Raw genomic sequence first — 14,815 nt, 5'->3', positions numbered from 1 at the left:
GCAATACTTTTCGCCAAGATCGTCATCCATTGAATTTGGTACACCCGCCGGTGTCGTGCCAATGTAGTTGCTCCAGTCAAAAAATGTATCCCCTGGGCGGAGCCAAAAGGTCCCCCAAAAAGTTGCTTCAATTAAAATAAATATTTTCAATCAAAGATAAAAATCATTTTTAAAAATATTTTTTCTCTAATATATATATATATATATATATTTATGCAAAGCAAATGACCATCCAAGGTGCTCAAAAAATAATTTTGACCCATTATGAAAATATGTTTTTTTGTTCATTTCATTCATTTTTGCTGCAGTTTTATTGCTGTACAACTTTTATATATATATATATAGGAAAGTTAATTACATGCAATGACACTTTTCGGCCACCAGGGGGTCCTGGCCCCCCCTTGAAATCCACTTATGGCCCAGTCCAATTGGATTGGACGTCCATTGCGATCAATGGCAGCCAAAAACTTGAAAATTCATTTTCTCACATGAAACGAGGCAGAGGTTATGTGTTCAGTTCCGTATGTCTTTGTTTGATATATGTTTGTCCATAGACTTAACTATCGGTTGACGGGACACAGGGCCAATCCGTAGGAGCCTATGGCCTACTGCTATATTTTTCTCTTTTTTTTTTTTTTTTTTTAAACCTGTCCTGTTCAGCTGTTTCACACTGAGAATGGAAGTCTAAGTGTCCGGTTGGTCTGAACAATTTTAATGTTTCACATTGAGAGTATGACATACTCCCTTAATAGTTGTATTGGGTTCATTTTGCCTACACTTATAGATTAGTCAAAAAATTTCTTTTATCCCAGACAATAGTAGGTGATTTAATTACCTGACATGTTTCGGCGAACACGTCTGCCTTCTTCAGAGGGTCACTGGTGTTGGTGTGACTTGCCTGTCAATCTGACAGGTGAGTCACGCCTTCATCCATCAGCTGATAAAGATGTGTTTTTTTGCCAAAAAACATTTGAATGTAAAGTTACGCTACTGGGTATGGATACAACATGGCCGCCATCGCAAAACAAAGTGTTTTTTTAAGTTGAAAATTCTTGCCAATAAACGCATACATCCTGGAATTTCTATAGATATGAATATAGAACAGTCTAGATTATTATTGGTTAAAAGCAAAAAAAAAAACAAAAAACGGGCAGTTATCATTGATTTTACGTAAATATTTCGAGCTGAAATCAAGCAATTGTGTAAATCTAATGTAGCAGCCATCACAAAACAAAGACCTTTTTAAGTAAATGTGTACATCCCGGAATTTCTGTGGATATGAACATTAAAATAGTCTAGATTCTTGGTTAAAAGCAAAAAAAAAAAAAAAAAAAGGCAGTTATCATTCATTTTACATAAATATTTCGAGCTAAAGTTACGCTAATTTTTCCCATTTTTCACGTTTCAAACTGCATGCATGGGGCTATTTTGTATAATACAGACATGTCCAAAGTCCGGCCCGGGGGCCACATGCGGCCCGTGGTCAAATTTCATCCGGCCCCCAGCCTCTGTCATAAATTCAATAACGTCTGGCCCGCACACAGACTTAATGAATTGGTCAGCAGCACTGCTACCAGCATATGAAGTAGGTTACATACTAAATGCTGCTCCTCATTTACCCACTAAAAGGCAGCAGCACTCTAAGCAACATTACCCCGTGTGACCCTTTACTTACAATTTTCTAAAATGGCGATAATCAACAACAAAAAAAAAAGCTGACTGCGTTGGCCGACGCTTGATGATGAAACTTCTTTATTTCGATCATGCACACACAAAAGGAAAAAAAACATACAATATAATTCAACAAAAATAATTGCACTCGAAAGGGAGTGGGAAGAAGAAAAAAACTTATTTTGTCCCACCCCTGATTTCATTGTCCAGCATCCTTACTCGATACTCCTGTCCACACAATGAAAAAGAAGAAAAAAGGAAAAACAGACAAAAACAACTAAACCAACAGACAACCAACTAATGTTGGCTCATTCACAATGATTTCAATATTGCTTCAAGGATAGGTGGAAATTTGACTGTTTTTTCACTAAAATACGCAACAACAGTGTCTGCATCATTTGCAAAGAGACACTCGCTGTTTTTAAAGAGTTCAATGTGAGGCAATATTACCAAACAAGACACACTGACATGTACGACAAGATTACAGGGAAGATACGCAGCGAGAAATTGAAGCAACTTGAAGTTAGTTTTCAAAAGCCCAAGAGTCGAAAGAGAACGCCACACAGGCTAGTTGCGAGATTGTTGAAAATATTTTAAAAAAATAATAAAGCAAATGTGACACACAAAATGGCTTGCTAAAATTTGCCTAAATATGTTGTTCTACGTAAAAGACGTCAGCCAAGGTCGGCCCCCCACATTTTTACCACACCAAATCTGGCCCCCTTTGCAAAAAGTTTGGACACCCCTGGTATAATACATACCTTGAAACCTTGACCAAATCACTCTTGAGATACTCTGCCTGCTTGTATGCAGTAAAACTTTTGTCCTTTTTTCAACTAAATCCGGCGTTTGAACGCAGCGTGTGTTTGAGTTTATCGCAGTGAAAGCCAAACGCTCTGCCTGGGTCGGCCCCCAATGGGAAGGCGTGACGCAATGTTTGTGGGAGCTGTCTTGCCAACTGATGGTTAAGTCTATGGTTTGTGTTTAAGATAACTCAAGAATGAATAAAGTGGTTATTATCAAACCTGCAGGATATTTTGGTTATATGAAACAGAGAAGGGGATTACATTTTGGGGTCAAGCAGTCAAGGTCACAGGGCTGAGACAGAGGGTTGTCTCTTTAAGAGTGTTCATTTATTTATGACAGTACATTCATTCAATTTTTTATTAAGTTTGGGAATTTCAGTTCCACTTTTATAAGAACTATGCAAACCAAATATACTCCATATTAAAAAACAAAACAAAACAAAACAAAACAAAAAACCAAGAAAACAAACCCTGAAACTAATACTAATGAAAATCTAACATTTGAAGAAAAGATAAGCTATTTTGGTCTGGGTATGTCACAACGTTTTTGAAAGTCGATGAATAACCGATTATTTTTGTGGTTAGTAATCTAATCGGCTCATTTATAAATTATTATATTTACTATAATAAGATGTGTAAATCACCAAATTCATAACAATACTATAACAATACTGTATGTATTCTGTGGAGAATGATATGAAATTTGTCGATTATACCAAGCCTGCCACGATTCGAATGGACTCTAAGGCTTTTGATAGATTTACTGTAATACAATATGTACACATTTAACACAAACAATTAAATAAAAAAACAAACTAACTAAAAAATACAATAGAGTTTTGTCATTTTTGAGAATTTTGGCGCTAAAACTTTTCATTTGAATTCAAACCATTTCAACAAAACGGCATATCACAGAGACAACGATGTTGTGGTGGTTGCATCGTATCTTACCCAATGTATTGCTCAAGATCTGCATATTATTAATCTGTCAAGTTTTATATTCTACATTGGCGCCAAAGTCAGAGTTTCATTGTGCAGACAGCAAGAAACACTGATTCGAGCTTTTATTTCATAGACTTGTTATAACTGACCTTAGTGCTGTGTTGTTCTGATCCAATCAAACCTTACAGTAGTCACTTAAGAGGAAATTCAATATCACTTATCAGTCTCACTGTTTCACGTAAATATTTGTGGTTTTATTTTTAGCTTTCGAAACAGGATGTGCCACTTTTTCTATCAACATAAATAATCCCCTTTTGTCCAGCACTACCCCGCAGAGTATGGATGTGCTGCAGACAGTTTTATTTTATTACTTGACTGTGGAGAGGTCACAGTAGCATGCAGGCACTGTAAATAAGCACATCCTGCCTTACCTTTCCGTCCCAATCAGGATTCTGCATATCTGGAACAGAAAAAAACATGAAGGTATTCATGTGTTAACATCTGGAATAGTGTTGATTTGCACTGGATAATTAGTCATGTCACCCTATTTAAAGATTCAAGACCTTTATTGTTACTGTATGTATGAGGGAGGAATACAGATGTTCTTATTTGTATTGTAGCTTTGCTACGATTGAAAAGATGAACAACATAGGGTTAAAAATAGGCAAGTAAAGGCTTCTTTTAAATGAATAGTAGTCATTTAACTTGTGTGCTTCTATGGACAGCGCTAGATGTCCGATCAATTTTGAATAGGGTAGGCTGACAGCGAATGATTGCTTTCAGGCCTCCCAGTCAAAATGGATTGGACGCCTAGCACACTCAATGACACAAAAACATGATCCTGATATGAAGGTTATACAGTACAGTACAGTACAGTACAGTACAGTACAGTACTCGTACTGTACGTTAAAAAGAAATGATTGTAGATTGTTTTCACCTTCCGAACTGATAAGTGGCCTCTGAGACAATTGGTGGAAGTTGCTGGCCTAGATGGGAGGATATTTTTTTTCAAAGTGTCTTGTTTTGGATTATTCTGGTGCTCCAAACAGAGTGGTTGAACGCAAACACTAGTGCTGTGCTCAAGACGTTATCTGAGAACAAAACTGCACCAACACCAACAAAATGATATTTTGATGACTCTGCCCTTTAAGATTCTGAATCATAAATATTGGTATGCAAAAATACCAATTTGAAAGAATGAATCAGTGAAGAAATAGAATCTATGAAATGGGACACTCGTAGCTTTAGACCAAAACATTGGTTTTACTGGAGCTGAATGTCATGATGAAACTGGATTTCACTGTTTCTTGGCAAAAGATACTGATTTTTATCGTATTTGCATGGTTTATTTCTTTCTCAGTGTGTTTCAAAGAATGTTGCCTCTGCAGTAGAATTTTTCTTGTCAACAAAAAGGAATTTAATTGAAATTAGACATGTGCCGATTACCGGCTCCAAGGTTTAATGTGATATGAAAACGTCAAGGTTTCAAAACCGCAAAAACCGTCCCTAAGGTATTAGCAATTTCTTTTATGTCTCAAAAATGCATGGAGGAATCCCTCGCTTGCAGCTGCAAGGCTCAACCCTCCCCCAACGGTTGTTGCTCAGTTTCAGTGAGTCAACTGTGCTACACGATGACTGGAGGAGGTCAAACTCCTGGCCGTTTTCCCCCATAAAAAAAAAAAAAACGAAATCGCTGGTATGGGAATACTTTGGCTAAAGAAAAGTTACAGACGGCTGAGGTTTAGAGGAGGAGGGCCAACCGACATGGAAAACATATTTGCGGAGGGTGGCTGCCGAGGACGCAATACCTCCAATATGATTTCGCATTTATACAAAATTAAAGGTTAGTAAACACTGTCATGAATGTTTCTCACCAGCTATGAGAGTTAACGCCAGCGTGTTTAGTGTGTCTAACGGTGGTAAAACATGCAGTGTTGTTTTCTCTCTGGCAACTGTCTTTGTTGAGAAAGACAGTGTGTTTATATATAAACATGATACGAGTCATACACATGTGCCTGTTTATGGAAAATAATTACATTTTTGTACACCATTTACCATTCTGATGGTAATAATGTTGATCTGTGTCTGTGGGTTTAGGCTCAGCTAAAGGACTACAATTATTTTAATTTTATTTACAATATGTATTTTTTTTTTACTTTAACATTGTTCCAATTTGCTTATGTTTTGAAAAATAAAAATCCTTTTAAATGGAAAAATGTTTTTTTTTTTTTCTTTTCTTTTTAAACCCAGGTATCTCAGTGTTAGGGTTAGGGTTTTGGCTTAAGGTTGTCATACCGTCAGAATATCATACCGGCACATGCCTTGTTGTTTTGGATTGCGTTTTATGTGTGTAAAATACTCATTTGTAAATACAGTGATCCTTTGCTACTTCTCACTTAAAACTTTGCGCCCTCTGTCCATTGCGGATTTTTTTCAATTAAAATAAATAAATAATACAGTATTTTATTTAAAATATATAGGCATGCATAAATGTGCAAAAAATTTTTTTTTTCATTTCTATATGTCTCATTTATATCGTAATCATTACATTTTAAGTGCTTAAAAACTATTTATAAAAAATATGCATTTCCAAACATATTTTTAAATGATACTTTGGGGGGTATATATGTGTCTACGTATCTCTTTTCAATGTTGTTTAACCTGAATAAATACATTGAACACACACAAAAAACAAACAAACAAACAAACAAACAAACACAAATAAACAATTCATAAATAAATAAATAAGCTCCACCTCTACTTCGCGGATTTTCAATTTTCGCGCGGGGGGTGGGGTGGGGGGGTCCCCATTCACCGCGAAAAACGAGGGGGATCACTATAAATAATTATATTAACAATCTCATTGGTATCCAACTGTGGGGAAAAAATCGTTGTTAGTTATAAAGTAATTACTTACAAAACACATTTTAAAGACGATATTAGTAGCACTTATTTTTTGGTGAGGTGGTCAAAACATAAAGAAGACGTGTTTAACTTGAGCAAATTTGGGCCTCTTTTAAAAAAATATATTTTTCCTACCTTCAAGGACCTGTTTTGTTAGCTGCGAGGTGGAAGTAAACGTCCTAGTGTTTTCCCGCTGGTGAGACCTCCGAGATGGAGCAGATTATTTCGTCAGTGGCACGTAAGAATAATAATAACGATAATAAAATGTCGACAGCAAATGTCAAATCTCGTTTTTATCACCTATAGATAGTTTTGTTGACGAATTGTGTCCATATAGCTAACAAAATGATAGGCTACGTTGCTAAAGCTAAATAGAAGCTATCAGATGGACTATGTAATGTAACCAACTCAAAGCCTGAAGTCATTTACTAAATTTCTAGATCAAACATACATCGACGCGTACCATAATTCACTCAAATATAAAGCCAAGGACTCCAGTCAATAAGAACAAATTGAAAATGCACTCCATTTTATCTATGGAAATGAGCATGAAATTAGCATGTCTATTCTTGGGTTGGGAATCTCTGGCATGAAGCCGATTCGATATGTATCTAGATACACAGGTTACGATTCGATTAAAAAACGATACACTTTTTAAGGCCGAGTGATTCGATACAGTTTAAGAACGATACGGTTCGATACAGATTAAAAACGATACGATAGTAAACGTTTGTTGTGTGTGTTCGTACAGTATTTTAATCATAAAAAAATTAAAGATTAAATTAAACAACACAATTTCATACCAATGTTATCTTTTATTTTTTATGAAACAAAAAAAAAAAAAAAAAACTTACTATATGACAGTCGTTTTGTTGGATGGCATTGATAATAAAATAAAACTCCGGTGACAGACAACAATAAAGTGCAGTAATTTAATTACTGTATTTCCTGGTGTTTTGAACACAATAGGTAAGTAATTTAAGTGCAAACTTTTAACGTAAACATCTTACAAGCAAAACATTTTTAATTATATGCAGCAGTTCCAGAAAAAAATAATTAAACCTGCTAGTGTTATTATAAATAATAAATTGTGCTTCACCACTGGTATAACTGGGGGAATAAAAATATGGCATTGTAGCCAGACAGGTGTATAATCATTACTTTAACCTTATACACAGCAAAGTCATTCACTTATGCCTGTGCTTCCACATTTTTTTATTCCTCATCACTGTCTATATCTTTTTTGAAGGGCAGATTTTTCTTGAGGAAGATCTACTGATCCACATGTTCATGTTTAAGTAGACTGCGTTTCGTGGAAACAATATGCCGCCCTTTCCACCGTTGTAGTAGGTTATTTTTCAGGGTTAAAAACTCACGATCTCTGTACCGCTTCACACGTCACACTAGCTCTGTCCCATGTGAACAGATCTGGCTACCTTTGTCACTTCAAAGTCCGACTTTTGTTTTCCTGGGTGCGTTGAAAATCAATCGCTGCACGTCGCTGGCATGGTGCGCAAACTGTCCATTGTTTTAGTATGTTGCTTCGTTACCACTACTAGTTTCGTTTTGGGCTGTGAAGAAAACGCTACAGTGGTTTTGTTAGCTCTTGTGTTGTTATGACATGCCCGTGACGATTGGGTAATGACGGCGACTAGTAGCGGTTTTGCCGAAATGAATGGGAAGTTGAGGCAACCACGACGGCGGTCACAATCTAAGTGCACTGTGTGGTGATTGACACAAGCGCAGCATTTGAGGTAAAAGCTAAATTATTATCATATTAAGCAATGCATTGAACTAGGCATTAAAAGCCGATTCTTAATGGCTAATTACTGTCGAATGGTAACTTTACTATCGATACAGCTGTATCTCTCACCTGTAAAACCGGAGGTTCGGTCGTATCGGTTTATCGTTCTCAAACTTAGTCTATTCGCCAGAGGATTAGTAATTTGTGTAACACATTGCATTTCTCAGACATTGAAAAACGTTATTACTATTTAAAACTGGGAAAACTCATCAGTTTCTAGTCAACGTAAACCAAAGACAAGGTGGATCAAGATTTTGGGTTGAATTTTTTGCAGTTTATCAGAGTTTCAAACTTTCACAGTACTATCACAGGAGTATTCACAGTACAGTACTATTCAACAGATGATGTGAAGGTCCTACTCCTACATAAAATCACAGCATGCAAAAATGAAAACTAAAAGAAAACCTAGAAAGGTAGGTTTTCATAAAACAACTAAAATAATACAATTTTGTAATTGAACATTCCATACATTATTAAAATACGTAGTAAATATTGCGCAGTTAATAGCGTTTTTAGTTGTTGGATTTCATTAAGTATTCATCAGAAGTGACGAAAATTGGTAAGATCACTTGGATTTTTTTTCAATGCCTAGTTACTTTTCACCCACCCTACATTAATGCATTATTATCCCCTGTTGGGTTTTTCCCTTGCTCTTTCGGGGGTTCAGATCAGTGGATGTCGTAATTGTCAACTGTGGGCCTGTGAAACCAGGCTTTTTAAGACGTTTATTGTGATCCAGGGCTATATAAATAAATGTGACTTGAACTTCCAAAACATACTACTGTATGGTATGGTCCTACTACTTTGTTAGTCACCCCTGTCCGTTATGATATTAGTCAGAAATATATTATAATTTACTCCGTAGCTAAGTGATTACCATAAGCAAACAAAATGTATCCCGATAAGCGCTGACTCCAATTTTTTCAGACATTTAGAATAAATATTTGTCCCATTTTTTAAAGCTACAATTATGCATGTCATTATTGTGTGTTCAGGCCTCACAGCTGATCTTGTGCAGAATCAGCAACCAAATACGAGTGAGCTGATTGACACGATCTTCTCTGAAGTATCTGTTCTTAAAGATGACGAGAAAGTTGCTAATCCACAGGTATACTCATCTTTTTGCCTGCAACCCAGCATAATTTACATTCCAATTCCTCCGTACGCAGCTTGAAGAATGTGCCATCCAGTTGTGGAACTGGGCTGTGGTTCAGAATATTGGCGAATCTTTCAGTCAAAGTCAGAAAGCCAAAGGTATAAAAGCATACAATGAAGATTTGGAATTGGAAGTTTCAATATTCCAAGAATATTCTTCTTTTGAAGTGTGCAATGCCGCATACAGCCTGCTGTACCGCTCTGAGCCTGTTCATCCAACAGAGGGCACCATCCGCAATAAGATCACGGTGAGCACTTACCTACGTCGGCTCTTGTGAATCAGAACATGAGCGAGCATACTGTAATTGTCAGTGTTTATTCCTTATAGATGACCAGCATAACTGGAAAGTCCTGGTTAGACTGCAACAATTATCAGATGGCGGATCATTTCCTTGGGCTCGCTGTTAAGGTGAGATAAGATAATTCGACCAACTTCAATTTATCACACAACAGCAACACATAGGTCAAACTAGTCTATGTACAGAGATCATAAGAATGTTTTGTTACACACTTTTTAGAAGTAGTCTTAACCCTCTATAGGACAAGTGTTTTTTTTTTTTGTAATAAAAAAAAAAAACTCAACTTGACAAAAGAACACAATATTAACATTTTGTGATGCCTTCATGACCCAAAATGGGGATGTTCACATATGTGGATGGTAAGTGTTAATTATAACCCTGATTTTCTTTATATTTATAATAAAAAAAATAAAAAAAAAAATAATATATATATATATATATATATATATATATATATGTATATATATATATATATATATATGTATATGCACACGTATACACAGTGTATATATGGCGGAAAAGACAGACAAGACTGAAAAAGCAGTTTCTGCTCTTGCACTCCTCTTTAAAAGAAACCGTTGTATTTTAAGCCAAAACAACTGTTGTTTGATACAAAAATATGTCTATATGCTGCCATAGCAGATTCATGGCGCATTAAGCCCCCAAATTATTTTTAATTTGTCTGTTTTACCCTGAAAACCCCCGTTTACAGATGTCGCGCAACCGCTTTTGTTTCAACCCAGCCATAAAAAGAAGCTCAGTAATTACATTCATTATTCGAAATGTCTATCATTTTTAGCTTAGAATCATGAATTGATGTCTAATATTTAGTTTAAAAAAAACGACTTAAACATTTTTTTCACTCGCATATTTTAAACTTTTAAATAAATTACGTCACAATGAAAAAAATGGTGTCTGTAAAAAGGTCACGGATATCTACCTCATAACTATCGCTTCATTGTATTTTTTTGTTACTGTCGCATTTTCTCCGATATGTTGGATGATAAATAATCGATTCAAAGAAGAAAGAAAAATTGAAGAAAAAACGTTTAAACGGTTAAATATATGAAAAAGAACATCTCGACCACTCCTTGATGTCTGCAATTTCTGCATCGCAACCCTTATTATATTACCATGTTTCATTAATAAAATCCCCAAAAAATCCAGCTGTGGCCATTCACAGCTGTGTCTTGACACTCAGTGATACATGCTACATGGAGTTTTTGGATCAAAACAAGGTAAGTATGCAGTAATATCTCGTTAAAGTAATGGCGTCTTTAATTCGGCTCTCGCATGCTCTCACCTCCAGATAGTGTTTCGCTGTTTAAATTTTTTATTTTATTTAAATGCCCTCCTGTTCAAATATTTTCCCCCCCAGAAAACTGAGATTTTAAGCTTTCCAATGATATATCACACGTGCAGATAGAACAATTTTGAAATTTGGCCAAATTGGGGGTCTCAGAGCGGAATTTCAAGTCACCTGAGTGTTTTCCGCCATATATATACTTGAAAAGATTAAAGAGGCCTGTAATTGTCAACGTGGGTAAACCTCAACCATGAAAGACAGAATGTGGAAAAAAAAAACAGAAAATCACATTGATTTTTAAAGAATTTATTTCCAAATTATATTGGAAAATAAGTATTTGGTCACATACAAACAAGCAAGATTTCTGGCTGTCAAAGAGGTCAAACCTCTTCTAACGAGGTCTAATGAGGTCTAACCAGGCTCCACTCGTTACCTGTATTAATGGCACCTGTTTTAACTCATTATCGGTATAAAAGACACCTGACCACAACCTCAGTCAGTCACACTCCAAACTCCACTATGGCCAAGACCAAAGAGCTGTCGAAGGACACCAGAGACAAAATTGTAGACCTGCACCAGGCTGGAAAGACTGAATCTGCAATAGGTAAAACGCTTGGTGTAAAGAAATCAACTGTGTGAGCAATTATTAGAAAATGGAAGACATACAAGACCACTGATAATCTCCCTCGATCTGGGGCTCCATGCAAGATCTCACCGCGTGGCGTCAGAATGATAACAAGAACGGTGAGCAAAACAATCCCAGAACCACATGGGGGGACCTAGTGAAGGACATATAGAGAGCTGGGACCACAGTAACAAAGACTACTACTATCAGTAACACAATGCGCCGCCAGGGACTTAAATCCTGCACTGCCAGACGTGTCCCCCTGCTGAAGCCAGTGCACGTCCAGGCCCGTCTGCGGTTCGCTAGAGAGCATTTGGATGATCCAGAAGAGGACTGGGAGAATGTGTTAAGGGACCCGGACGACTGATCTGTGTCCAGGAAAGAATGAATTGGGCCATGTATTGAGAGATTTTGAGTGAAAATGTCCTTCCATCAGCAAGGGCATTGAAGATGAGACGTGCCTGGGTCTTTCAACATGACAATGATCCCAAACACAGCCAGGGCAACAAAGGAATGACTTTGTAAGAAGCATTTCAAGGTCCTGGAGTGGCCTAGCCCGTCTCCAGATCTCAACCCCATAGGAAGTTTATGGAGGGAGTTGAAACTCAGTGTTGCCCAACGACAGCCCCAAAACATCACTGCTCTAGAGGAGATCTGCATGGAGGAATGGGCCAAAATACCAGCAAGAGTCGGTGAAAAGCTTGTGAAGAGTTACAGAAGACGTTTGGCCTCCGTTATTGCCAACAAAGGGTACATGACAAAGTATAGAGATGAACTTTTGGTATTGACCAAATACTTATTTGTCACCATGATTTGCAAATAAATTCTTTAAAAATCAAACAATGTGATTTTCTGTTTTTTTCCCCCCACATCTTGTCTCTCGTGGTTGACGTTTACCCATGTTGACAAATACAGGCCTCTCTAATATTTTCAAGTGGGAGAACTTGCACAATTAGTGGTTGACAAAATACTTATTTTCCCCACTGTATATACATTAATGCTGCAATGATTAATCGATTAAGTCGAGTAATTTGTTTAGAAAAAAGATTTGAATTAAATTTTGCTCCTTCGAGTATTCATTTAATTACAGTGGCGTTGCAATGGTTTGTTTTGAAAGTGTTTGCATTTATTTTATTTATTTGGGTGTATACACTGTCCTCTAGTGGCATTAATGAATATGAAATAAATGACATTTCACATGGCTGAATCCAGCTGCTCCGTGTTAAGACCAGCATAAGCTAAGTTTTTGTTTGAGCTAATGTTTATTTTAATGCATTCGTAATTTAGTTTATAGGTATATTTAGCCGTTTTTTGTGGGAATATTTGTTTGAACCATTTATTAAGAGCATTGTAAAAAAAAAAAAAAGTTAGCATTTAAGTTAGCAGAATTTTGCTCTGTAAGTTAGCCAATTGTTCTTTTGTTGTACTTAGATCCTCGTTTATTAATTTTTTATACTGTTAGAGGCTCAGCTCAGGTATTTTAATTTTTTATGTTCCTTATCCAGTTACTCGATTAATCGAACTAACTAGTTCATCGATTGATCAGCTACTAAAATAATCGATAGCTGCAGCCCTAATATATATTATTAATCAGGGTAGTTCCGATCATGTTTTTTTGCTCCCGATCAAATCCCGATCGTTTTAGTTTGAGTATCTGCTGATCCCGATATTTCCCGATCCGATTGCTTTTTTTTGCTCCCGATTCAATTCCAATCATTCCCGATCATTTTTCCCGATCATATACATTTTGGCAATGCATTAAGAAAAAAAGAAATAAAACTCGGACGAATATATACATTCAACGTACAGTACATAAGTACTGTATTTGTTTATTATGACAATAAGTCCTCAAGATGGCATTTACATTATTAACTTTCTTTCTGTGAGAGTTATCCACGGATAGAAAGACTTGTGACTTTGTATATTGTGACTAAATATTGCCATCTAGTGTATTTGTTGAGCTTTCAGTAAATGATACTGCAGCCATTCAACCCAAATGCATGATGGGAAGGGGAACCATGACTGTGCGTAGTTCTACCAATTGACATATCTTCTCTGCGTTGGGAAATAACATAAGGTGTTAAGAAAAAGATCCATTGCTACATTGCTTCCCCACATTGCTTTCCATGATATGTCTAATCATAGGGAGAGAGATTGTAAGGCTTTAACCTATTAAAAAAAGGCACCAAAGGCTGCCAAAATTCACTCTACCCATTTTACGCTGCCTTTTATCTCTCTAAATGGGTAAAACGGCGCCATTACAGATTGAGCGCGACAATGCATGAGTGGGTCGTGCAACGCATGCATTAATTGCGATAAATATTTAACGTGATACATTTTTAAAAAATTAATTACTGCTGTCATCGGGATAAATTTGATAACCCTACCTTAAGCCTAAACTAAAGCCTCTGGATGAGTGTAACATATTATATCTGTAACGTTAAATACAATTAGAAAACGATTTAATTAAGAAATATTATATAAAGCCTGAACGATATATCGTTTAAACATCGCCATCGCGATGTGCGTGTCCGCAATAGTCCCATCGCAAGCACGTGCGATAGTTTTTCTTTTTTTTGATTCACATATGCCTCACTTTCTGGTCTGCGCACATCCTCCTACCCTCCCTCTCCCAGCCTTTTGATCCTCTCAGTCACTGCGGCACAACAATGGCTTTGATCTGGCCAAAGAAGCAGACTTAACACGGGCATCTGTCAATCATCGTTTAACTTGTTAAACAGTTGCAAGGAAGCCGCGCTGGAATGAATGTGTGTACTGTGGGGACGTTGGAGACATTTAAATGCCAGAAGTGATCATGAGGAGTTTGAAATTTCTACATGTCACTTCAACGGTCACAGCTAAAGTAGATAAACAGAAGCATTTAATAAAGCCAAGCTTTTATCTGCTACAGTACTTTATTCTTGTTCAAAAATTATTTGGTTGGACAGTTGTTTAAAACTTATCATAATTATGAAATTTGAAGTGCTTAAAAACCATTTATTTATATACATTTTTTAAATCACTTTGGGGGGGGGGGGGGTTGGGGGGAGTGAGAAAAAAACATGTCTTATACACGGTGACCCAAAAAAAAGTTTACACTTCCATAATACAACTTAAATGCCATGTTTATTCAGTTTAGAATTAGAATTGAATCACAAATTATACATTATTGTAAAGAACATGTACAGTACACTCTATTTTTCAATGTGTCCTCCCTTAAGTGTCACAACAGCCTCCAGGCGCCTGCGGAACGCCTCTTTATGTAGGATGCTGTCATCTTTTCCCAAGATCTAACAATGGACC

General features: G+C 36.6%; 1 protein-coding gene across 5 annotated transcripts in view; it reads left to right on the top strand.

Annotated features, from left to right (window-relative positions):
• Window positions 1-6,354: 6,354 nt before the first annotated feature.
• tex11 (testis expressed 11) overlaps window positions 6,355-14,815 on the top strand; it is a 33,943-nt gene continuing 25,482 nt past the window's right edge. For 3 of the 5 annotated variants that reach the window (XM_057849761.1, XM_057849760.1, XM_057849758.1), the window contains exons 1-5: window positions 6,355-6,561; window positions 9,123-9,235; window positions 9,297-9,381; window positions 9,451-9,530; window positions 9,611-9,691. In XM_057849761.1, coding sequence (XP_057705744.1) covers window positions 6,534-6,561; window positions 9,123-9,235; window positions 9,297-9,381; window positions 9,451-9,530; window positions 9,611-9,691 — 387 coding nt within the window. In that variant the 5' untranslated portion in view covers window positions 6,355-6,533. The remainder of the gene's footprint in view (window positions 6,562-9,122; window positions 9,236-9,296; window positions 9,382-9,450; window positions 9,531-9,610; window positions 9,692-14,815) is intronic. The other 2 variants (XM_057849762.1, XM_057849757.1) reach the window with 2 other exon arrangements.

Source organism: Corythoichthys intestinalis, chromosome 11 (assembly GCF_030265065.1).
Source record: "Corythoichthys intestinalis isolate RoL2023-P3 chromosome 11, ASM3026506v1, whole genome shotgun sequence".
NCBI lineage: Eukaryota > Metazoa > Chordata > Actinopteri > Syngnathiformes > Syngnathidae > Corythoichthys > Corythoichthys intestinalis.
The sequence above is the reverse complement of the archived record's forward strand: the minus strand, read 5'-3'. Positions and strand labels throughout refer to the sequence as shown.